The sequence below is a fragment of the Sinohyriopsis cumingii genome, chromosome 9 (assembly GCF_028554795.1).
Source record: "Sinohyriopsis cumingii isolate HCF-2022 chromosome 9, ASM2855479v2, whole genome shotgun sequence".
Taxonomy (NCBI): domain Eukaryota; kingdom Metazoa; phylum Mollusca; class Bivalvia; order Unionida; family Unionidae; genus Sinohyriopsis; species Sinohyriopsis cumingii.
The window spans coordinates 74,228,179-74,252,596 of record NC_142969.1 but is presented as its reverse complement, the minus strand read 5'-3'; the positions used below and the strand labels follow the sequence as shown (position 1 = coordinate 74,252,596).

At 35.9% G+C, this 24,418-nt stretch overlaps 1 protein-coding gene across 1 annotated transcript; it reads left to right on the top strand.

Moving 5' to 3' along the window:
• Nucleotides 1–1,524: 1,524 nt before the first annotated feature.
• LOC149792031 (S-adenosylmethionine synthase-like) lies at nt 1,525–20,552 on the top strand. The gene is made up of 8 exons (XM_089970521.1): nt 1,525–1,657; nt 5,630–5,830; nt 9,382–9,494; nt 10,120–10,263; nt 12,525–12,743; nt 15,710–15,892; nt 17,376–17,509; nt 18,945–20,552. Exons 1-8 carry the CDS (start codon nt 1,582–1,584, stop codon nt 19,060–19,062), a joined length of 1,188 nt encoding a protein of 395 aa, XP_089826647.1. The 5' UTR covers nt 1,525–1,581; the 3' UTR covers nt 19,063–20,552.
• Nucleotides 20,553–24,418: the final 3,866 nt, after the last annotated feature.

Below are 24,418 nucleotides of genomic sequence, written 5' to 3'. Positions count from 1 at the left end.
TACAAAAATACTTGTCAATTGCGACTATTTTAAACTTTTTATACCGACTTCACCTTATTTTCTCCAATTTAAGCAATTCTGGCTTGAGACGTAATTTCATCCAGATATTATGATTAAATACATTACAACCTATTCCAAGCTTTTTATGATTAATATGATTTCTGGTAAGGAAAAGGTAAAATTATGGTTCCAATCTAATTGCTGTTGTTGTTTTCGCTGTTGTTGTAGGGTTTAACGCCATATTTCAGCACAAGACAGGCTATGCATGGCAGCCAGAATAAAATGGTAGATGAAGAACCCGGGAAAAACCCGGAAAGAACCACCGACCCACGAGAAGCTATTGGCAAGCTATTTCACATACCCAAATTGGCCGATACCGAGACACGAACCCACGCAGACAGTGGTGAGATGGTAGTGATCAATAACTTTAGACCACTCGGCTACTCGGGGCCCCTCCAATCTAGTAACATATGTAACAGATATTAATGAAGTCTTGGGAATGTTGAAGAAAGCAATATTTAGTAACTGTCCATAGAGATATTTCAATAGAAAATTCTCGACTTGGAAATATATTTCAGTATGTTATTATTCATAAATATATAGTTTGTTCACAAGATAAACAGTCTGGAAGGATTTTATTCACTATCAAGGACAAAATGATAAAAACTACGTCAATCACGTGCTCAGTTCTATAAATTTAAATGTTTGTCAATTGTTTTGCACCTCAATTTATGAATACATGAGTTAACTACTATACCAGTTAGTATATCTACCACTGGGAAGAATTGACAGAAAGTGCAAGCAATGGTACTTTACCACCAGTATAATACGTGTTTAAGAGAAAAACGTAGGGATAATGCAAAATAAAATCACCCATATCTTCAAGATGCTGAGAAAACCGATTTCCCCCCTCCTTCTTTTAAAATCGTTGTTGTTGTTGTAGGGTTTGACGCCATTTTTCAACACACGATAGACTATACATGACGGCCAGTATTAATGGTAGAGGAAGAACCCGGTAAATCCCCAGAGAGAACCACCGACCCTGAAGAAGCTACTGGCAAGCTTTCTCAGATACCCACACTGTCCGAATCCGAGACTCGAACCTACGCAGACAGAGGTGAGAGGGCTCTGATCCGTAACGGAAAGCGCTTTAGACCACTCGGTCTAAAAGAACAATGTCCACCCTGTAAAGACAGTATGACTCACCTTCTCATATCCCTACAACCCGTACACGGCCGCATTCACATGATATGACCCTTATGGGACTGATAGATTATATTCGTAATCATTTAATTTAAAGACAGGCAAGTTTTAATTTATGTTTCTATTAAATATTTAATAATTATGTGAAGCGAAATAATATTAAACTATTCTTGTCATTCAATTGTTTCAATGTGTGAACAAATATTTCTTTATGAACCAAAATGGGCTATCTTTCACAGTGGAACATTCCAATCGGCTGTCCAATCACAAATTATATGAAATATCACGTGACATACTGAGTATTTATAAGGTCTGGCAAGGAAGTGGAACGGCCTCTTTTCTATTTATACGTGATTGCTGAACTGAACAGTAAACACTATGGCAAATGAATTAGGAAACGGAATGAATGGGGAATTCCTTTTCACATCAGAATCAGTTGGAGAGGGTCACCCAGGTAATGACATACACTGTTCATGCTAATAGATTATCATGGTTATGATGATGTTTGGTCACGTACGTTTGTTTACATCTTGCTAAGTGGAGTAGTCGTTCCTTCTTAATAACGTCACAGGCAGTGCCAATATACCATGCAGGTGTTGTAACGACCATGCACAGCTAATTATTTTTATTGTCATCTGCCCAATGTTTAAACATTATTTCTTCTTATGGTAGATATACAAGTGTTATTATAACTTGCTATTATTATAATTATAAAAGTAAAATTCATACAAGTCGTGTATGTGCATTTGCCCGTCTTAAATCTAAAATATTTTAAAATTTATTACCATGTTTGATTAACCGAAGTTTATCCTAATTTATTGAATGCATTTGTACCTAAACTTTCAAGAAACTTCCAGACGAAAATTGTCGATCGCTGTTGACTTATACACCGGTGACCTGGTACTATACCAGGTCATTAAAAAGATCACTTCTAGTCTAATCGTCACAATATAGGATAGTTCTAATTTGCTGATCAACATGCGTAGCTTTCATCGTACATCACAGTTCGCAACATTCAATCCGGATTGCACTGGAGTACACCTGTAGGTCGATCTCGTCCAAAATGTCCACGTATTTTAAGATCGATTTTGCCGTAGGTACTTTTGGGCCTGTAAATAATGACCTTCCAAAGGAATATGGACATATGAGGATTCAAATGTGGTGAATAAATGCAATTTAAAAAGGTATGTAGAATCAAATTTGTAAAAAAAAAATGACACCCATTACTAAAATGATCTATATTGAACGCATACACGACCTTCGTTGTCTTTAGTATAATATTGTGACTGTTATCGTAGTTGTACTCAAGATATTTGAAAAATGCATTTTCTAGGAGTAATGTTAACTTTTTACAATCTACCATGGTCTCTTTATTACATATTTATACATTTAGTTGCTTCCTAAACCCTGGGCCTAAGACTTCATTCTAACCATAATATAACATCTAAAACTGACATAGAGTTGCAATGTCGATCAGTTGGAGATCGGCATTTTTCGTGTCTAAAAGTGGGAATTTGCAAACATGTAACAGTTTTAAACAATCTTGTTATGTCACATTAAACTAAATAAATAGTGTGATGTACATTTTTTATATAAATAAAACATAGTGAAAACACGTTTTTCCATGTTACTAGAAACACGGATATACGCTCAGAAACAAAACTACAAAAATCTTGTGTCCAAATACTCAAGAAGATACAGGCATTATGAGTTGCATGTGTTCGAATAATAATAAAAAGGCAAAATACACTTTGAATTACGTGATTATTATAGGAATTATTAACATAAAATTCGCTTAAATCAATGTTTATTTTGTTTATTAGTATTACGAATACGATTGCAACTCATAATATCAGGGCGGATATTGACATATATGCACCGAAGAGATGTAAGTAATTGTGTATTTTGACGTATATTTCGGTTTTGGGGCATATTTCAGTGCTTCTAGTAACAGTGTTTTTCATAGGAACAGGAATGTTGAATAAAATCGTCCCTGATTGTACATAAAAATTCGTGTCGCTTTTGCTCCTAATTAAAAGCATTGTCGAGGCAAATCAAAGAATTGTAATGCATTTTATTCATCGTTTCAATTTCACGTGCTCTTGTACCCAAAATGGTAGCAAATTAAAAATCCAGATAATAGTTGACTACACTCCTTGCAATGGTGAACGGGTTAATTAATATGTATTATTAAGCTGGCAAACAGATCTATTAAAATTGCATATATGGTGATTGAAAAGTTGTGGAACTGTTTTGCAGTTTGTTTATTTTGTTCAAAAGTTGAAATTCATTTGTAAGGCAACATTCTTTAGCCTTAAAGATGACGTCACTACATGTACTACTTTTGCAATATTGGCAATGCAGCTTCTGGTTTTGATTCCAAGACCGACCCACATCGTTCACAACTCGATTTCTGACAAGACTGTATCAGTTAAAAAAGTAAAATGTCTTAATAAAGTTTTAAATTTTGTTTTCTTCTAAAATGTACGTGTTGAGTGTGACTTTGGCGAATTATGGGGTTTCAAATTTAATTTGAAGGTTTCATTGTAAGTTGACGCGCGTAAAATCATGCTCAAAAAGTATAATAAGTCCAGATACTCACGGTTTCGAGGCTACAATTTTTCAGATACCGGCATTTCCATGAAAGAAGTTGTCACGCAATGCATGGTGCAAAAAAAAAAAAAAAAAACCTGTTTTGGACTCTGGGTCCAATGTTATTTTCCTAAACCTGGATAAAGCCCCTTATCCCCCACTTGAGCATAGCAAGTTGTCATTGTTATTTTTGTATCGCCATATGATAATAAATTGGAGTTGCAAGCCCTCTGAATAATTTACTAATTTTTTCTCGAAGAGTTTAGAGATTAGAAGATGTCCAGTTATGCATTATCTGTCCATTAGCACAAATGTCTTCTCACAACTCATTTTAAACTACCTGTATGATTGCCTTGAAATTTAACACACACACACACACACACACACACACACACACACACACACACACGCTAAGGTCTGTGATGTCTTTCTAGTTGGTCTTGAATTAAAACGGTGCTGAATTAACATCCAATATTCCACCATAGTGGTCATTATCAATATATCGTGCTACTTCTGATGAAGGGTCAGCAGTTGGCCGAGTGGTCTAAAGACCACAACTTCACCATCATTGTCATCTCACCTCTGTCCACGTGGGTTCGAGTCTTGGGATATGTGTGAAAGCTGCCAGTAGCTTCCCACTGACTGGTGATATCTAAGCGAATCATCTCTTTTTTAAATGAAGCATTTAATATACGACTCACATATGCTAATTTCATAGTTAATAAAATAATTAATTCATAAAATAATTAGCTGCTTGTGACCATATAAATAGTCCATTGAAGGAAACAGTGATATACTAGCCAAAATAAATCGATGGAATTCAAGATATTTATTTTTAACAGAAGAGTGTTCAAACAGTCTGGGTTTCTGAGGCGTTTCCTTCTCCATATAACCCTACTAGCGTACACGTACATATCCTGTCCTCCCCTCCACAATTTTTACACTACAATTTTATCTACATGGTTTTCAGATGTCTTGCCAATCCACATGTTTCTTGTATTTTGCCTCTTACACCCCTGTTTATTATCTCATCCTATCTAGGACACACATATATATATACAATCACCGACTTACTCTACATGGATAATATGTTTGGCTAATTCTTATTAAACAAAGGATGGGGAGAGGGGAGATATCTAATCATAAATAGCGTCTTCAACCTTTTTTAAGATTTAAAATTCCTTTGGTCCTTTCTAAAGAAAATATTTTTTGAAAATTGAAGTCCGTGAAGGAGGATGGTTTGAGCTCAAAAGATTTAATTCCCTTTTGTATGGTAATCAATGCATACACACACCTTTCGTACAAACATTTGCTAGACTTGCTCCTCTAAAAAAGGCGGATTATACTAATTTTATGTAAGTAAATTCAATGACAATGAGTTATGTTTTTAGAAATCAGACTTTTACATTTTATGGAGATTATAATATTGAGTGTGAATCTAGATTCATTGAGCTTGAATATACAATCACTAACTAAACACTCAGGAGCCAAAATACTTATTTTTCGCATGTATTACAAGGCATTATATTCGATGGCAATTGTTTCCAATTTATCATTGCAGCGTGCTTTCAAATTGAAATTCTTTAATATCTTTAGTATCGCCTACCGACTCTGCGTTTGCAGAAAAGTGGAAATATTTCAATATGGAGGGATCTAATAACCACATTTTTAAGCTCGAAAACATAATCCAGATGAATTTTTAGTGCGTTACTTTACAAATGCGCATGAATCCCACAATTGTAATCTTGAATAGACCCAACTTCATGTGGCCACTTTCCGTAACATTTTTCGCTCCAATTTGTGTTCTCAACAACTGAAAGTTTCACTTTTTCAGACAAAATATGTGATCAAATCAGTGATGCAATCCTTGATGCACATCTGAAGCAGGATCCAGATGCTAAGGTCGCTTGTGAGGCAGCGGCCAAAACCGGCATGATTATGGTGTTTGGTGAAATTACCTCCAAAGCTCATGTGGACTATCAATCAGTTATCCGAAATACCATCAAAGAAATTGGATATGATGATTCCATAAAAGGTGGGTAAAGTTAATGAGAATCGGTTGTTAAACCGGTTTTCATTATACCAGTAATGTTTGAACAAAAATACTTTCGGTCTTAAAATATATTCATGATGACTAAAGATATGTGTCAAGTTGTGCTAACCCTTAAATTGCTTAGCAGTTATGTAACGAAAGATTCCTTGGTGCTGAATAACTCGATGAATTATATTTTTTTAAAATTTAATAGCAGTAATACACTATATATCACTACTGCCTTGCTTATATTCTGAGATGTCAAGTCCCTTCATTCGAGTGCAGAATTCCAACCTTCCATTATATGGAATGTTATAGAAATATAGAACATGCTGAACCCAGAACCAGTCTAACTACACGTCATTAGCTTCTGCAGGATTCTCTTACTCATAGGAGGTTGTAACTGTGAGCTCAGACGAGGGGACTTTGTATCTTGGAAGGTAAGCAAGGCAGGTAAGTATCACATTATTCAAATTAGTTTTACACCTTTCAGAAATCACATATTTCACATGGATTACATTGTTTGTATTTTAATAACCACCTAATAGAAACACAACACCTATATGAAAAATGATTGCTGAAGTCTGAACTGTATTACAAGGACAGAGTCACCTCTAACGTGATCATATGTACACTGGCATGTACAAATACAGGTGAAATTACAAATTATCTTTGTATTTCATTTATTTTTATTCTTTTATAATGAAAATGTTCAAATACGTTTTAAAAATGCATCGTTGTTGAAGACAATTTCTCATGCAAAATGTTGCAGCTGTCCTTGTTTATTTTGGTATATGTTTATCATCTTACGTCCAATTATTAACTTAGACAGTGACTTGTATAATTGCTTGTTCTGGTGTTTTTGCTTAGAATATTAGGAAATATATCTCTTCTAATTTTTGCTGAAGTTTGGGGTTAATTATGTACTAACCTTTCCCTTTCTTCAGTGAATTAGATTTTATGTTCACCTGTATATAGATGAAATGTTCCTGTGCAATAACAAATAAAAATAAAGCAACAAGGTCTCTTTGGACAGTTGTTTGATGAACTTTCATCCGAGGATGACGTATTGCAGAAACATGAGAATAATTATACATTAAAGATACAAATACAAAATAGCTAGTGATGTTTGTTGAAAGTATGATTGCAAGATTTTAATGGAATTATGTATGTTAATTCTTTATACAACTGGCCGTTTTTGTTCTCTGCCGACACCTCCACCAACTACTTTTAACTTTTCTTTTACAGCTTGAGCTATTTTAAATATTTTCCTTTGAGAATGTATTGAAAAGAATCGATATGTGCTTCATACAAGGTTAATGTTCACTAGTACTATAACAAATGTGCGTACATTCCGTCACATATCAACCATCTTGATGTTTAGATATTTTCCTCTGTAGCAGACATATCTGAGTACATAAGCCAAATAGACGGTTTATGTGCAGCCGAAGTAATATATTTGATCTGCAATGCTGGTCTTGAGATGCAGTCACCAAATAAGTCAATCCATTTTCAAGCCTAACTCAAATTCATTGTAAACCATATTACAGATGTAGATCATGTATGAATTTATCAAATCTAGGCTTATGATAATTATTCTCATTATATCTACCTTAAAAAAAATAAAAGTGTGTCGAAATATAAAACTATCCAGCGATACCGAAAAATAGTCTTTTTTTATTTATCATCTTTATAATTTCACTGATCATAAAAAATTAAGAATATTTTGCAAAGGAAGAAAATTGAGAATATTTTACATAAGGATAGTGTAAGAACTAATTTGTCCATCATATATCTACTTGTACTTTCCTAAGTTTATATTGATAGGATTTGTATATGAACTATTTGCAAGAAAACAGATTGGTTTCTTTAATTTGAAACTTTGCCTTGCAGATTATTTATAGTAATTGTGAAGTTAGGTATCACACCAGTCTGTAGCTTTACAGAAAATATCACCGGATAAGTTTTGACTTCTGGATGAAAATACTTAGAGCAGATGGGTCTTTTTAAACTTCAAGACCTGTCTGATTATAAAAAGGACAAATCAACAACGCTTTACAAAATTTACAATTTGTTTACAAGAATATGAGAGTGATGCAATAGAAGACTTAGATTGAGCAATTTGTCATATCCATTGCAGTAATTGTGGACTTCACAATCATTTGGTAAAAGTTAGACATGTAGACTAGTCAAAGTAAGTGTTGAATATACTTTTTTCAGTGTTTTGTGTTTGTATTTTGGTCCTAATCCAGAATGAATTTGCCCATGTTTGCTAAGTATTTTGTACCTCAGCTCCAGCTCAGTAGTAAAATAAATGTATATTATTCATCAAATATACTGTAAAATAATGGCATGTAATATTAGCTATAAAGTCACAGCCTCTAAGATTAGCAATAGTAATATATATATTACACCTTTAATTTTCAAATTTTGCCTTTTTGACATTTTGTATTTGCACAAATTACACTTCCTAGGGGTTGGGGTGTATCTGGTTGATGTCACAAACTGCGCAGTGAAAATATTTACAGAATTTGTGCTCCAAGCCCATAGTCATAACTATTGCCATACAAATTTAATTTTCTTTTGTGTTGGGTTTCCCGTTTCTCATGCAGCTGTTGTAAATCTAATCACAACAGTAATTTTAACAATCTCCTTAAACAATGTTAGACGTTTGTGAATTCAAAACATTTTTCCCAAATCCTCTCCTTTTACAGAGTAAAATCAACGAAATCTATGTATACATATAGTTTGACAGACGGAGACTAAGTTGTACTAATTTGTAGCTGCAGATACAACACCTTACGGAACGATATCAAGCCTGTTGCCAAATAAAGCATCTATTTGTGCTGTGCACAGATCTCATAATTGCATTAAAACGTTTCCCTAGGAAAACAAAATATTTCATTTTGTATGATTTCCTTTCTACATTAAAAGCCATGCTAAATATTAAATCTAATATCCCATTAAAATAACAGATATTACCGAAAAATGTTATTCTCGTACAATCTGTGCAAAGAATATGCTGTGCTGTTGACAGCCTAATCACAATGATATAAAGGAGATTGAACGGGTCGATAAAGCAGCCAACGCTGACCTACATCCACCCATTTTGGAATGGAAAATAACATATATTGAATTATACTATTGTATCAATCAGCATGTGCCATACTTGTCAAAATATGTCGAATGAAACCTCCACCCACAAACTTCAGAACATAAACCCACTTTTGAAGAATGGCATGTATAGATTAAGTAGGAGAGATGATGTAGTATTGCCAGTTGCATTTCAGACTTGCATACCTGACTTATGAACGAAGAACCTTGACCACAATATTTCCTGCTAGCATGTCAACTGACAGTGGATCACATTCTCATTTAGTATAAATTTTCATCATGTGAGAAATATGTATTTTACCATTCATGATATATGACATATGTAAGTTGCATGCTATTGCATTTCTTGCGCATTGAAGTTTTTAACTTTACAAAAAAAACCCCCAAAAAAACCAACAAATAAACAAAACAAACGAAAACATTTTTTCTACCTTATGCAGGATTTGACTATAAAACATGCAATGTTCTTGTTGGCATTGGGGAGCAAAGTCCAGATATAGCCCAGGGTGTTCATGTTGATAAAAAGGACGAGGAAATTGGTGCTGGAGATCAGGTAAGAACCACATTTCCAATAATATGTACAGCAATTTGTATGTACTGAATACTGATGTAGAGGAAAATTGTGTGCTAGTACATACATTATTAATCTAAATTGATGTGCTGCCAGGGTTCTTAGGATGCCAAATGTCTTATGTGCGGACGCGAGTAAAGAGAAAAGTACTTGAGTAGCTGTATCTTAGACTTGTACCAATACTATATTTTTTTTAGTGAGAACAATCTGGGAAGACGTTACCATTCGGAAGCACACTGAGCAGGTAGAGCATGGAAAGACATTAGAATGTATGAATGCGCCGAACCTGAATTATCAGAGAAAAGTTTGTAGGTGACGTTTGTCGTAAAATTATATGCAGTTTAAAATGTGGTAAAATATATGCAGTGCAGATGAACGTTTGAATTCAGAAACAGGTCAAAGGTTGCTAAATGAAATTTGTTCAAGCTCGAATTGAATAGCAGTTCCCTAGTTTGATTATTGACTCCATGCAACGACTTTCAGAGTTGGAGAGGATAGAATGTGTGTTATGGTAACATACACCTGTAACAGAGAGTGTCTTGTAAACACATCTTGATACCACATATTGATTTCACTGAATATTATTTCTTTCTTGGTGATATGGCAGGGTTTGATGTTCGGGTATGCCACAGATGAGACTGAGGAATGCATGCCTCTCACAGTGGTTCTGTCTCACCAGCTGAATGCCAAGATAGCCCAGCTGAGAAGGAGTGGAGAGTTGCTTTGGGCCAGACCTGACTCCAAAACACAGGTAGTAAAGACATTACATTGACAAACATAGATCCATGATGACGTAATTCAGTGTTTATGTATTTCTTTGTTTTGGATTTTAAAAGAGCAGGTTCCAGCATTTAATCGTAAAAAAAATTGGATTGTAATGCACATATTTCAAAAGCATCACGACACAAGATTAACACATATAATAGTAACACCCAACCATGTTACTAACACCAACGAAACAACATTGCAGTATATGTCATGTGTTGCCATTGTCACACAATACTAACAATTAACTAAATAACTTGCCACATTTACCAAGCATTAGTGTTAGCAGTAATTGGAATAATCATATTTAAATTCATGATATTAGCTGTTGATATTGCACATGTAAATGTCATAAGTTGCATCAATTACTGTTGAGCAACCACAATCAGGCAACATCATATTGTTTCAGAATTTTTTAAAAAAGTGTAGTATTTGGTGTTTGCATCGTTTTATCAGTTTTTATTCAGACATCATCACCAAATTGTATCCATTGTTTAGTCTCTCTCTGCAATGTTTTTTTTTTTTTTTTTCAGGCCTTGAAGTAATATGCATGAACCGTAAAGTAACCTGTTAATATGTTGACACTAATAATTAGCAAAACTCTGCAATCATTGCACTCAGTTAGAACCTATTTTGTATGTAAATTGACTGTTACATCTGCATTTTAATGATTTAAACTTTTTGGGTCCAATTCTGTTAGATTCCATGACTTTCTTCATTTGTATTAAATCTCCACTACATCAGCTCCTTGTAACCTTTTATAGATCACAAACCGTACAGTATATTCTGATGCAAATTTTCGTGTACATGGTATCTTATCCAAATGTTGGTTTTTCAGCACAGTTTTATTTTGCTGAGCTGGGAAATACTGTATATACTTTCAGAAATCGGTTTAAAAAAAAATGTCTCTTACATATGGTTGTTACAGTTGCTTCTTTATTCCAAAAGGCAACTTCTGGGCTGGAACATTCTACATTCCCAATGCCCAGAACAAAGTCGAATTGGGGCTCAACATGTTGGATTTTGCACGGTGCTTGCCCAATGACAAATCGGTAAAATTAAGATAGTTCTAATTCTTTTTGTTTGGCAAGTTATACACTGCAGATTTGACCACTGAGTTTATATATTGACAGATATATAGAAAGATAGATAGATACACATGAAATGGTCCAGAGCTAAAAAGATGTTTGCAATGAATATCCATTTTTAAACAATCTAGCAAAGAAAACATTCAAGGTTTGTGGTAGTCAGATAAGTTGCACTGGCAGTATTGGACAGCTGTTAGTGTAACATTGTTTTACGTTAATGTCACCCTGTGATGAGAAATATCTAAGTTGTTTGGGGGTAAAATGATGACAAGATATTACATTGATGCAAATATACAATTCGTCATTTAATATTATGAAATCTTTCGTCACTAATTCTCGCAAATCGATTGCTTTAGTTGCATGGTGTCCGGTTGGTACTACATGACAAAGATGCCAATCTGATATACAATATGGCCAGCTTGTTGACCATCCAGACATTCTTGTCCTTGCAATAAGGACTTCAAACAAAAGTTACCATGGTTGCTATTTTAAAGTAAGGTCATGTTTATGTGGTTTTAATACAAACTGTGTTACTATGTGAAGTTGGTACTTGATGAAATGATACCAATGTGGTCTTAGAATTTAATAAACCTTGTAAAAGCTACTGCTTTGGAATCGATGGATTTGCCGACAATTTTTAAAAAGTACTTCCTTCTTCCGGTATGCATTATTTCTTTTAATAAAAATGATGTCATTTGAACCTCCAACATGGCTGCTTTGCTGACAATACTGCAAATATTTGTGGACAGCTCCTCCAGAACAGATGGTTGAAACAGCTTTAGTTTTTCCTTAAAACACTACAGCATATGTAAGAAGTTCTAATGAAACCTCTGACCACAACACGGCACTGTAGCCATCTCAGAAAATCGTGTTACCACTGAATTAATATATTTTTCAAAGCCTATTTTGTGGATATATGTAAATGTATGTTCACCAAATGTTGCCCAGTTGGAATGTATGCATCATTAGCCCAAACACGCAGAATGACATTGAAGGGTAAAATGCAGTGGGGTTCATACAAAAATAGAACATGGTGTAAATATTGCTCACAACATACATTTGTGGTTCGGTTGTTTTGCAAAATGACTTTAAAACAACTCAATTGTACACCATTTCACACACGGCCATGTGAACAACAATTTATTTGCCCCCTTTTCAGGTGACAGTTGAATACAGATGTTTGAATGGAGCATGCATTCCCATTCGTGTCCACACTGTGGTGATATCTGTTCAGCATGATGAAAACATCACTTTAGAAGATTTGCGAGAGGAATTGATGGAGAAAGTTGTTAAACCAGTAATCCCAGAGAAGTACAGAGATGAAAACACCATCTACCATCTTCAGCCTTCTGGGAAATTTGTCATCGGTGGACCACAGGTAGATTTAGACTCATACAGATGCATGTGATAATTCAATTCATGCAAATGTAGAAGAACGATGCAGTTGCAAGAGTTCAGCTTATGCAATAGAAAAATTATCAAGTCCTTTGGAAATAAATATAATCCTATGGTTGACCATTTCTTTTAAAATATATATTCTACATTTTACATCTTTTGAATGCAATACATGCATGTGTTGGAGCCTGGAAGGGTTACATCTAAACAATAATGGCCTTTAAGTGTTAGGAGAGTTGTTTAATTTCAAAGGGGCATGGTCCCCTATGTACCTTTCAAAAATGTAGTTTATTTTCAAAGAATTGTTTGGGAAAATTGTTATAAAATGTATTTATTTTCGAAATATGAGTTGAATGATATAAATGTTGGCAAATATATCAACCAAATGCGCAGTTTTTTCCACTATTATCTCCAATAATGGTCATCATCTTGGATCCCTCTGTGAGGTCGGTCAGTGACTATTGGTAATTGTAGTAGCACCAGTCAGTGTAATTTTGTCAATTTCCACAAGATCATTGTTCATTTCATAACCAGTCGCAAACCTCCCTACACTATAATCGTTTAAGTATCAATTTTTTTTCCAGGAATACACCAGCACCAGTGTTCGTGTAGGCTGTACTTTATGATGCAATTGTTATCAAGCAATGCTTACAAAATTATAATGACGAATACTGGTTTTCATGTGTGGGAAATGCATAACTAAGTTTAAATGGGGACTTCCATATTGAACCTTCAATATCTTGGACAAATTGGATAATGAGCAATATTCAGGCATATTAATAAGGTTATCGTATATCTGGTTTGCTGAAGTTGTTACAAATCTTGAGGCTCTATTTTTAATCTGATTTTGGTCAAACTTAAAATGTCTGTTATGTCATCAAGATCTTATACAAGTGTGATAATAAGCAATATCCATGCATGTTAATTCAGTGATCTTACAACTGACTGGCTGAGCTTGTTACTACTCTGGAAGACATTTGTGCTCCAAAATGTCGTCAAATTTGGGAGACAATCGTCCCCCTTTTTAACGGCCACCCACTTTTTACGGCTAGAATCTTATGACACGAACGAATTTATGTCTAAATTGACCTCTCAAGAAATGCCACCCCTCTAATTTGATGAGCAGCCAGCATATGGGTGAAAAAAAGTTAAATGTACGCTCAATAGCGGTCACATATTATTTTAATACATATCCAGAACCAGTAGTCACTTTGTTATGTAAGTAGTCCGATTATCGTTACCAATGCATATTTCCAGATGTAAGTTTTTTGTTACTGAAAGAAGTGTTGGCTAAAGTAAACATGTACCACAAGGTTAGTATTGTATAATGAACACCGAACTTTGCGGGAAATGGGGACAACAGTGTTGTGATAGAGTTATGGGCTTCACATGGATTGAGTTGTTGTCTTTGATTACGAAATTACGTAACTGTCAAGATCATGACAAGGTCAGCATAGGTAATATGCAGATTTTGTGGATTAACACAGATAGAGAAATTAACCTTGAACAAAACAGAACACCAGACAAAAACCGAAAAATCATGCGGTAATACATGTCTCACTTCACTTATAAACAAGGCATTTTGTCGACTCTACAAATGTTTCATCTGCATAAATAAATTGCATTACTGTACAATTGGCAGCTTAGAAATAAACTGTTACAAAATTTTAACATAGCATCACATCATCAGATAATTAATACTTGAGAAGAAAAAGTCAAAGTTATTAAGTTGACAACAACAGATAGAGTTCAAGAGTTATTGCCAGACAATCTTCTGTCGCGAAGACTAGAATAAACAACGTTGTCACAGATAAGGATACTATTATGTAGCAATCGAAAACAAATGGAGTTAATGGAAAGAGATTTATTGTAAATGATAAGCAATGTATGCACCAAAATTTTAATGTTTTTTAATGGTTTTGCAATGTGCATGTCAAAAATATCCCTGTCGCATTTCACGTTTAAGAATTAGAACTGTCTATGCATTTTTACTTGAAATAAGTCTGTTCATAAGACAAGAAAAACTATTTTATTATTAACACTACTTTTAAATTACGATTTAAATGCTTTGAATTTTTAGTTTTCTTACTGCAAACACGTACATCGACCACATACATGTACTTTTCACAAATACAGTTCACGCTGGAAAGGAAACACGTCTTATACGGCCACTTTCCCAGTGCAGAACGGGTGTCCGTATGAGAGGTGGACCACTGTATATGTTTGTAAAACAATGTTCATGGACAGTTTCATCAATAAGCCTGAGCCATAAATTAATATGAGATGATCATTCACGTAATGGGTCGAACTTGTTACCAGACTGGAATGTATAATTTTGATTGTTGACAAACTGTGAATATGTTGTTTTGTCTTGATCTTGGGTAGTTTCGAAAGTAAGCAGGATCAATAAAATTTGAAGTGATTTTGATTTTTCATCTGTTCAGATATTAACAAGATATTAGATATATTGCATATCCAATCGCTCTTATGTTTGTTTTTCATATGGCTGTTTGTCAGATGAGTTATCTCGCTTGCTGGAGGATTATTCTGAAACTTCATACACATTATGCTTTTCACTAGAAGTTGTACCTTTTGACCAAACATTTTACGACCTAATTTTTTCAAGTATAGACTTGTCTCCTTGATCGATATAGGTGGCATGCAAGAGAAGAAGTCGTGTGTTTGTGAATTTATTGTTTATCATTAATCTTGTCACATGCATGTCGTTTAATTAACCTTGTAGGGAATACGTAACTTAACTCAGCAAGATTTTTTCTGATGAACTGATAAACCCTACACATGCATGAGATAGCATAACTACGATCGCGCTTTCCAACACTTACAGCAGAGTCGACATCAACATTTCGTGTACAGATTTCCAGAAAAGCACTTTGTTGAAGCACGTTTTGGAGATGAATGGAACCATGATACATTTAATTTGTCTTATAGGGTGATGCTGGTTTGACTGGTAGGAAAATCATTGTTGACACATATGGAGGCTGGGGAGCACATGGTGGTGGTGCTTTCTCTGGAAAAGATTACACCAAGGTGGACCGTTCTGCAGGGTATGCAGCCCGCTGGGTTGCCAAGTCACTGGTCAAGGCTGGACTATGCAAGAGGGTCCTCATTCAGGTAGATCGACTGCAATATAATTTAAAATAAGTCATCCACATCACATTTGATAGCACAACAGCAAGGGTTCCAACAAAAATAGTCCGTTAAAACAGATTTCCTGGCATAACAAATTTCTTGCTTAAGGAAACTATTCTTGTCAAACCAAACTGGACGAATATTGGTTTTAAAATTCTACATATGATGTCCTACCACGACTGGATGTTAATCATATTTTTATATTTATCTGCCTGTATGCCACACCTTGAAGTCAATCATCTTGAAACTAATGTTATAACTACTCATCCAGAGGAGAAATTCGTGTGACAAATTTGTTTCTCTAATATTTTTATAATTTGTAAAATGGCTTGTTGGTTGTAAATGAACAGGGTGCCGATCTTGTATCCAATATGACAGCCATCTTGAAGGTTTTGTTGTCGCTACAAAACATGTATGGATGAGCATATCATCATGTGGTTTTCAAAAAAACTTCTAGTTGATCCTGAATGAAGCTAATATTCCATGGCAGACGCATAGAAATCTGGAAAATTCCAGTATCACTACTCTTGAATGGAGGGTCATATCAGCTTGGGGTTTTGACTAAAAGAACTTGTAATGATGCCTAATTGATTCAAAATAAAAATGGTGCCGATCTGATGTCCAGTATGGCCTACAGCAGCCAACTTCAATATCTTCTAATTAATGCTACTCCTGAATAGTCACATGGGGTTTTCATTAGAAAACTTTTTCTAATGTGTAGTTGGTCCAAAATGAAAATGGTGCCACATGCACATCTAATATCACTCCCATTGCTGCCATGTTCAAGAATTTTGTATTGCTACCCCTGAATGGATGTTCATGTTAACATCGGGTTACTGGTGAAAGACTTCTTGTGTCTTGTTGGCCCTAAATAAAAATGGTGGCACTCACACCGCCAAAATAGCCACCAAAGTGACCACCTTGAAAATAGTCACTATATTTCTTGAAGAAAAATGATTTTGTCGGCAAGTGTTTTCATGAAAGTATTGCTATGGTGTATGTTTATTGTAAATGTGAATGGTACAAATATGCCACCATCTGGAAAATGTTGTTGATATTTCTAGATTTCTGGTCAATACCGTACTGTTGACCTGATGTCCCATACGGCCACAGTGGCATCAGTCTGGAAAATCCTGGTATTACTCCTTCATAACAGAATGTAATGTCATCAGAATTCTAAATTAAAATGGTGAATTTGAATTTTAAAGGTCATGTTGTTGCGGGTGGATGATAATTATTTAACCCTGCGAAATTCCTGACTACCTGGCTTTTTATAAACCAAGTGGAGAGCTTCCCCTCTCCAGCCATCCTATCATCATTGCAGAAAAGAAAACGATATATTAATGAACTGTGTTCCTCTTGAGTCACTCTGCATTAATAAACTATTTTAAAGTCATATTCCTGTATTTGTTGTGCCTAGCCACTCTTTGAATATCAAATAGTACACCGCCGGTTTCATTTGCAGCTTTCCTATGCCATTGGAATTGCTGAACCACTGTCAATAACTGTGTTCAGCTATGGTACGTCAAAGAAGTCAGAGAAAGAACTGCTTGACATTGTGAAAGCAAACTTCGATTTGAGACCTGGAAACATTATCAAGTAAGTTAGAAATACATACAGACTTTTCATGGGTTAGTCTATTTGTTTTACTTCTTTAAAATTGGAATGAGCATTATGTGCATGGTATGTACTGATATTGCTTAATCGTCCTTGTACAAGTGCCGAATGCTATGCCATAAGAAACCTTTAAACTTGTTTTTTTATAGGTCTAGTGTCTTTTGCCAATGGTATCAAGCTGCTCTGATGTGAATAAGTTTTTAGGAGTGTTGTATCAGAATGATACAAATGAGTGTTGAAAAACGTTAACATCAGTGACTATGTTTTGAAGGGTGTTACATCAGTGTGATGTTAATATGTGTTGAAGTGCGTTACATCCGTGTGATGTAAATATGTCTTAAAGGGTGTTACATTTGTGTGATGTGAACATGTTTTCAAAGACATTACCAGCAGTGAGATGTGGTTGTTTTGAAGAGTGTCTTATCAGTGAGATATGAAAGCTTTTAAGGGCACTGTATCAGTGCGACGTGAATATGTTTTGAAGGGTTTTGTGTCAGTGTGATGTGGAAATGTTTTGAAGGGTTTTATCTATATTCGATTTGCATTGTTTGGGTTTTATTGACCGTTAAGTAATTATTGAACTATAGCTCTTTCCTCCTCCCCTTAATTTTATTTTCTCTTCCCCTCCCGCCTTAGTTTTGTTGCAAGTGGGGACTCCCGCCTTTAGATAGAAATCCTGCCAGCGTCTCTGCAGTGGAATTCAAGGTTCACGAATTAGAGGAATGCATACGCCTTGTTGATTGATCTTAATTGTTACCATCTTTAGACGAGTGCTAGGAAAAATAAATATGGTTCTAGTTTAGTACTTTTAATGAACCTATTATTAACTGTGATGGGCATACTAGCATAATTCCTGAAAACCATCTATATGGGTTGGCATCAACTGCAACGGTCTAGTGGCATTGTATTAACAAGACCTTGAATTAGTTCAATTTCTAGTTTTTGAAAATGCCATTTAGAAACGTTGCAGCTTTCAATTACCCTCTCTCTTCACTTCAGTTTCTATGGCATAATAGTGCTGAGGATTTCAACCATATTTTAAATGCACCTTTGTCTTGATAAGATCTTGAATGACCTTGATTTTTAGCTTTCCATACCATTATTTACAATTGTAATCTTGATTGATTATCACGCATACTTTAATGAAAGCAGTATTACTTTACCAAGGAGTGTTGGAGATTGAGTCAATTGAACATGCTGTTTTTATTGAGAAGACTACAAACAAGCTCAATGTTCAGCATTCTGAATGTCCATCTTCCTTTAATTTTAGTTTCCAAAGGTTAGTTCCTCGGTATAAAGCCGTGGCAAGTGAAATAGAGTTGGCATGATCCATTATACGAATCATAGTGTGCAAATTGGCTTCGATCATGCCCACATTTATTTGACTTTCCATGGCATTATTTTTTTAAATTTACAGGGAATTGAACCTGAAGAATCCGATCTACCAGCAGACGGCCTGTTATGGACATTTTGGAAGACCTGAATTCACCTGGGAAGAACCCAAGAAACTGATCTTAAAGCGGGGACTGGATTAATATACAGTGAAAAATCTCAAAACCAAAACCCTATAGGAACTCGAATTTAAGTTTCAGTTTCGAGAGGTCGTCAATGTAGTGTTCGTATCACATTAAAAATATGTCTATTATATATATATAGTTTTATTATTTTATGATATTTAACGAAACAGTAGCTTAGCAATGTATTCCTTACAAATCCGGTTTTGTTGATCTCCATTGGTAAAGTATTAAAAGTGATGGCCAAAAGCAAGGTTCTTGAAGCTGAAGTATTGAATTTTTCCGGGTTTTTTTAAAAAGTTATTTTGATCATCTATGTAAAGAAACATGAGATATGAGTCGGAAATGAGCAGACAAATAGCACCAATTATTGACTTATCTTCAAAGATTTTGTTAATTTTAATTTATCTTGAAAGCTGGCCTTTTGAAAGATACAAAGACTTGACACTGTCTTATTTTCGGCAATAATCTGTCTTTGCTTATCAAGGATTGATTTTACCTGGCAAGCGCATGTGACAGTTCTCAGTGATTGACTTGCTGATAAGCCTACTGCAGTATTTGCCAACAGTAAATACTCTGGCCCAAGATGTGACAGGTACATTTTACTTGACCCATGGCCAGTCTTTTTCGGGACCATAAATATCAACATTTTTAGCAGCTAAGGTATATTTACAATTGTGAAGTGTTTTGGTTTTATATGGGCAGATTTAGTGTAAATTAAAATTTGGAACAAAATTATTTTGGTTTTCTAAGTAGTGTGATTTTCAGTTGAGGGTTTCTATATAGCAAGGGATTTGATGTGTTTCATTATATATTACATTTACCACCATTTTTGTGGCAGAAATGATTTCGCTATTATTAATTGTAATTTGATTTTTCAACCTGTATAGAAAATGGTTTCACACATGTTATGGAAAGAGCAATACAATATTCATCGCAAAATCGGCTACACTAGTTATAGAGATAGATTGACACGGAGATGTGCCATGACACGTGATAGACTAGATTGAAAACACGTGTCTACATCAGGGAGGAGATTCATGTAATATCTTGTCTTAATCTGCTCACCCTTTAGTAGTGCAAGTACGTGCATCTTTAAAATGGCGTTCTTGTCTTGTGTTTATAAAAATTAATTGGAAAAGAGCACTATTTATAAACACTCGGGCTTACTTTTTCCATAAATTTTTTTTTAAAGCAAGACCTTATATACGTTTTATTGTGACATGTTTTTAGTGTTGTATATATTTCATGGATTCATGATACCCTTATATTATTCTTCTATATTTTACATTGATGCATGTTTGATTTTGCTCTTATATTTACCACATGATGCTATAAATAATGTTTTTGATATTACTTACTGTATTTGAAATATTTACGAGAGCATACTGAGAGTGATATATATAGATGTTACACATTCATGACAAATGCGCTTTATAATGAATTCCATTTATACTATATATCCAAGGGAACAACTAATAAAATGGTCAATAAAGTCAATAATGATCCAATTTTTCATATTATTATATATATTTAAAGTTATCTTATTGATCGGTAGTCTTCTCTTTCTCGGACCTATGTCTCGTTTCATGTAACGGCATGCATACACACAAAAGTATTCTTAGATCACACGACAATTGATTCATATGCATTCACAGACGTTGCAGTTTTGCTTCAAGGATTCATATTTCATTGGAAGATGAAAACTTAGAGGGATTAGTGGTCTGTCCAGAACATACTCCAAGCATGCATTACCCTTTCATTTTCTTGTATTCCCAGCCTCTCTATACTGCTTCATTGGCGATAGGGTTAGGGAGTCTCTGGGATGCAGGAGGCTGTGGGTTCGAATAGCAGACAAGTCATACCAAAGACTTAATGAAAATGGTCCTTTCAGTTGCCTCGATTAACATTCAGAACTGCTCAGACTGGTATAAGGATAGTGTGTCTGGGTGGGACATGATGCTACATGTATGTGGCATGATGCCCCAGTGCTAGTAATAACTATAAACTGTTGTAACAAGATAACCGGGTGGGATATTTCGGATTAACAACAGAACACGTAATGACGACACATATATATGATTTAATGTGGCGATTTATATGAATAGTGGATTATGAAGATGTGTGCGTATTTATAATCCAAATATTGGATCTATTTAACATAAAAACGCACAGTTTCAAAGATGGAAAAAATATACAAATAAATTTAGTTCAGTAACCCTAAAATACAGGATAAATGATTTCACAAATGATTCAATAATGGAAAGATGAATATAGTTCACTCAAATAGTAAACAATGTAAGTCTTTACACATAGTAAAAAAAAATGTATTCGCTCAGGTAGCGAAATTATGTCACTAAACAAGAACGGATATACAAACTATTCTTCCAGTCCTGAATAATACCCTGGGTCTTACTAACCCAAAATTAGCATACAGCTAAAAATACATGTGTGGAGATGCACTCCGTCACCCGTGCACCATATCCGCTCCACAGCTCCTCCGAATCAATTTCACAACCAATATAGACTCCGGACCCTCGGAATACTATGATCACTTGAAACATTAGACCCTCCGGACACTTGAAATATTAGACCCTCCGGACCCCCTGGTCCTTTGACGGCTCTACAGCTGGGTCACCTTAGTCACTCTTGACATTCCGGACGCTAGACATTAGACGCTCCGGCACCTTAAACGCTCCGGACACACGGACGTTTCTACCCTCTGACAACACCGGACACCCCGGATATTCCTACCATCAAAAACTCACTCACTCACTCACTCAGCCCTACAGCTGGAGTTGTGCGAATCCTTTTAGCAGGCCGCTTGCTGACAAAACCATTAGTATTGTAAAGGTCCTTTACATGTAGTAACGTATTTATACCTTTAGAATTTTCGTTATTCTTTATCAAAGGCACCTTGCACGTGTGGCACAGGACGAATCGTACTCACGATTTCGAAATACATAGACCATATTATAATCACCCTCGGGTATCGTTGTACAGAGAAAAAGAAACGAAACCCGAGTACATGTATTTAATTAACAACATTTACACCATTCCGTGACAATACCTCCCCCCTAAAAAAAAGTGGTATCACTTTTAGAACAATCACGGAATGTGAACAATGAATCATTATTAAAACTTCCAATGTTCAGACCGAACGAAATGATTTGCTAATTACACCCTACTTAAAAAATCAGTTCCCACATTTTCTGACCCTCGAATTGCCTCGATTCGAAAACTGTATGGTTGCAAAGACAACGCCCAACGCATCAATCTGGCATTGGTGACCTTTGCTTTATTCAAATATAAAAGCGGCTGATGGTCCGTTTGCAAGGTAAACTCCCTCCCAAAAAGATATGTATGGAATTTTCCTATTCCCCATACTAAACCTAGGCACTCCTTTTCAATCACGGAGTACTTTCCCTCTCTAGGGAGCAATTTCCTACTTGCATAAGCAATGGGCAATTTCATCCCCCCCTTGCTCCTGTAGCAAAACAGCCCCAAGACCCGTATCGGACGCATCAGTCCTCAGTACAAAAGGTTTATCTATTTCCGGCAACTTTAAAATTGGTGCACTTACCAGTTTGTGTTTTAGAGTGTTAAACGCTTTTTCCTGGCATACACCCCATGAAACTTTATTCGGTTGCCCCTTCCTAGTCAAATCCGTTAATGGGCTGGCAATAGCCGAAAAGTTGGGGACGAATTTCCTGTAGAACCCGATTAGACCTAGGAAAGACCTTACTTGTTTTTTTGTCTCTGGTCTAGGGGCATCCCTGATTGCTCCTATTTTATCTGGATGAGGTTGCAACTGGCCTAGTCCACTTACCAGATGTCCCAAACATTCCAGACTGGAATACCCTATGCTACACTTAGTAGGCCTAACTGAAAGATTTGCAATGTGAAGTCTATCGAACAGATCCCGTAATACCTTAACATGTTCATCCCATGTATGCGTGTAAACAAAGATGTCTACGAAGCTGTCGACGTTTTCCGTTCCGTTTAATAATTTGCGCATGAGACGAACGCACGACGCACCGGCGTTGACTAAACCGAAAGGCATAACTTTAAATTGAAACAGTCCTTTGGAAGTCGCGAATGCCGTCAACTCGCGGGCATTATCGGCGATGGGTATCTGCCAATATCCCTTGCTTAGATCTAATTTGGAAATGTATTTATGACCTGCCAATTTTGAAAATACACTTTCCATATCTGGCATTGGTTCTGCATCAAATACGGTGATCTTGTTTAATTGCCGAAAGTCGATGCAAAACCGGTTGGTCCAGTCTTTCTTTCTGACTAACACCACGGGGGACGAGTATGGGGAGTTTGAAGGTTCGATCACTCCCTGGTCTAACATTTTCATCACTTCTTCGCTGATTGTCTCCCGTGCATTAAAGGGTATCGGATATCCTTTAATCCTGATAGGCTCAGTGGTATTCAATTTGATCTCGTGTCGAATTAGACCCGTACAGCCTGGTCTGTCCGTGAACACATCTGGATATTTGGACAAAACCTCCATAATCTGTGTACGTTGACCCTCCGATAACTCAGGGCATACATTTATCTGGTCAATACTTTCTTTACCAACGTCCATGGGGTATTCAAGGGGTATTTCTGTGCTGGAGACGAATTCCGCTTCGTCACCAGACCTATCCTCTATCACCGCAACGCATACTACATTCAAAATCCCTTTATCAATCGTTTGTCCAGGTCTCGCTACGTAGAGTGTAAGCATATTGGCATGAAATGTCTCGGACTTCCCCTCCATATCAATGATATAATCCATTTCGCCTTTCACCTGTCTGACTTCATATGGCCCTTTCCATTGGACTAGCAGCTTGTTGTTATTCGTTGGGAGAAGCACCAACACTTGATCGCCTACGTCAAATTTTTTACTCCGAGTTACTCGGTTGTAGTACTTGGCGTACCTACGACTAGATTTCGCGAGTTCGTCTTGCGCCATTTGACAAGTACTTTCTAATCTTTCGCGCAAATCAACTACGTAATGGTATGTGGTCTTAACTTCTTCGTCCGCGACCTCGTCTGTCCACAGTTCACGAAGTATGCGCATAGGACCACGAACTGTCCTACCGTACAATAGTTCAAACGGGGAAAAACCCAAACTTTCCTGAGGAACCTCACGATATGCGAACAGAAGGGCGTTCATATATCTATCCCAATCCTTCGGTCTTTCCGCACACATTCTCCGCAACATTTGCTTTAATGTGCCGTTGAATTTCTCGACCAATCCATTGCACATAGGATGGTAAGGTGTTGTGCGTAACTGTTTAAGGGACAACAACCTACTAATTTCTGCCATAAGATCTGAGGTGAATTGCGCTCCACAATCCGTAAGAACCTCTTCGGGCACTCC

Excerpts from the sequence above, each read along its gene's own strand:
- LOC149792031 (XM_089970521.1), top strand. The coding sequence starts at position 1,582 with ATGGCAAATGAATTAGGAAACGGAATGAATGGGGAATTCCTTTTCACA. Across the intron at positions 5,831-9,381 it reads ATATGATGATTCCATAAAAG|GATTTGACTATAAAACATGC; the intron begins GTGGGTAAAGTT and ends TACCTTATGCAG. Across the intron at positions 9,495-10,119 it reads AAATTGGTGCTGGAGATCAG|GGTTTGATGTTCGGGTATGC; the intron begins GTAAGAACCACA and ends GTGATATGGCAG.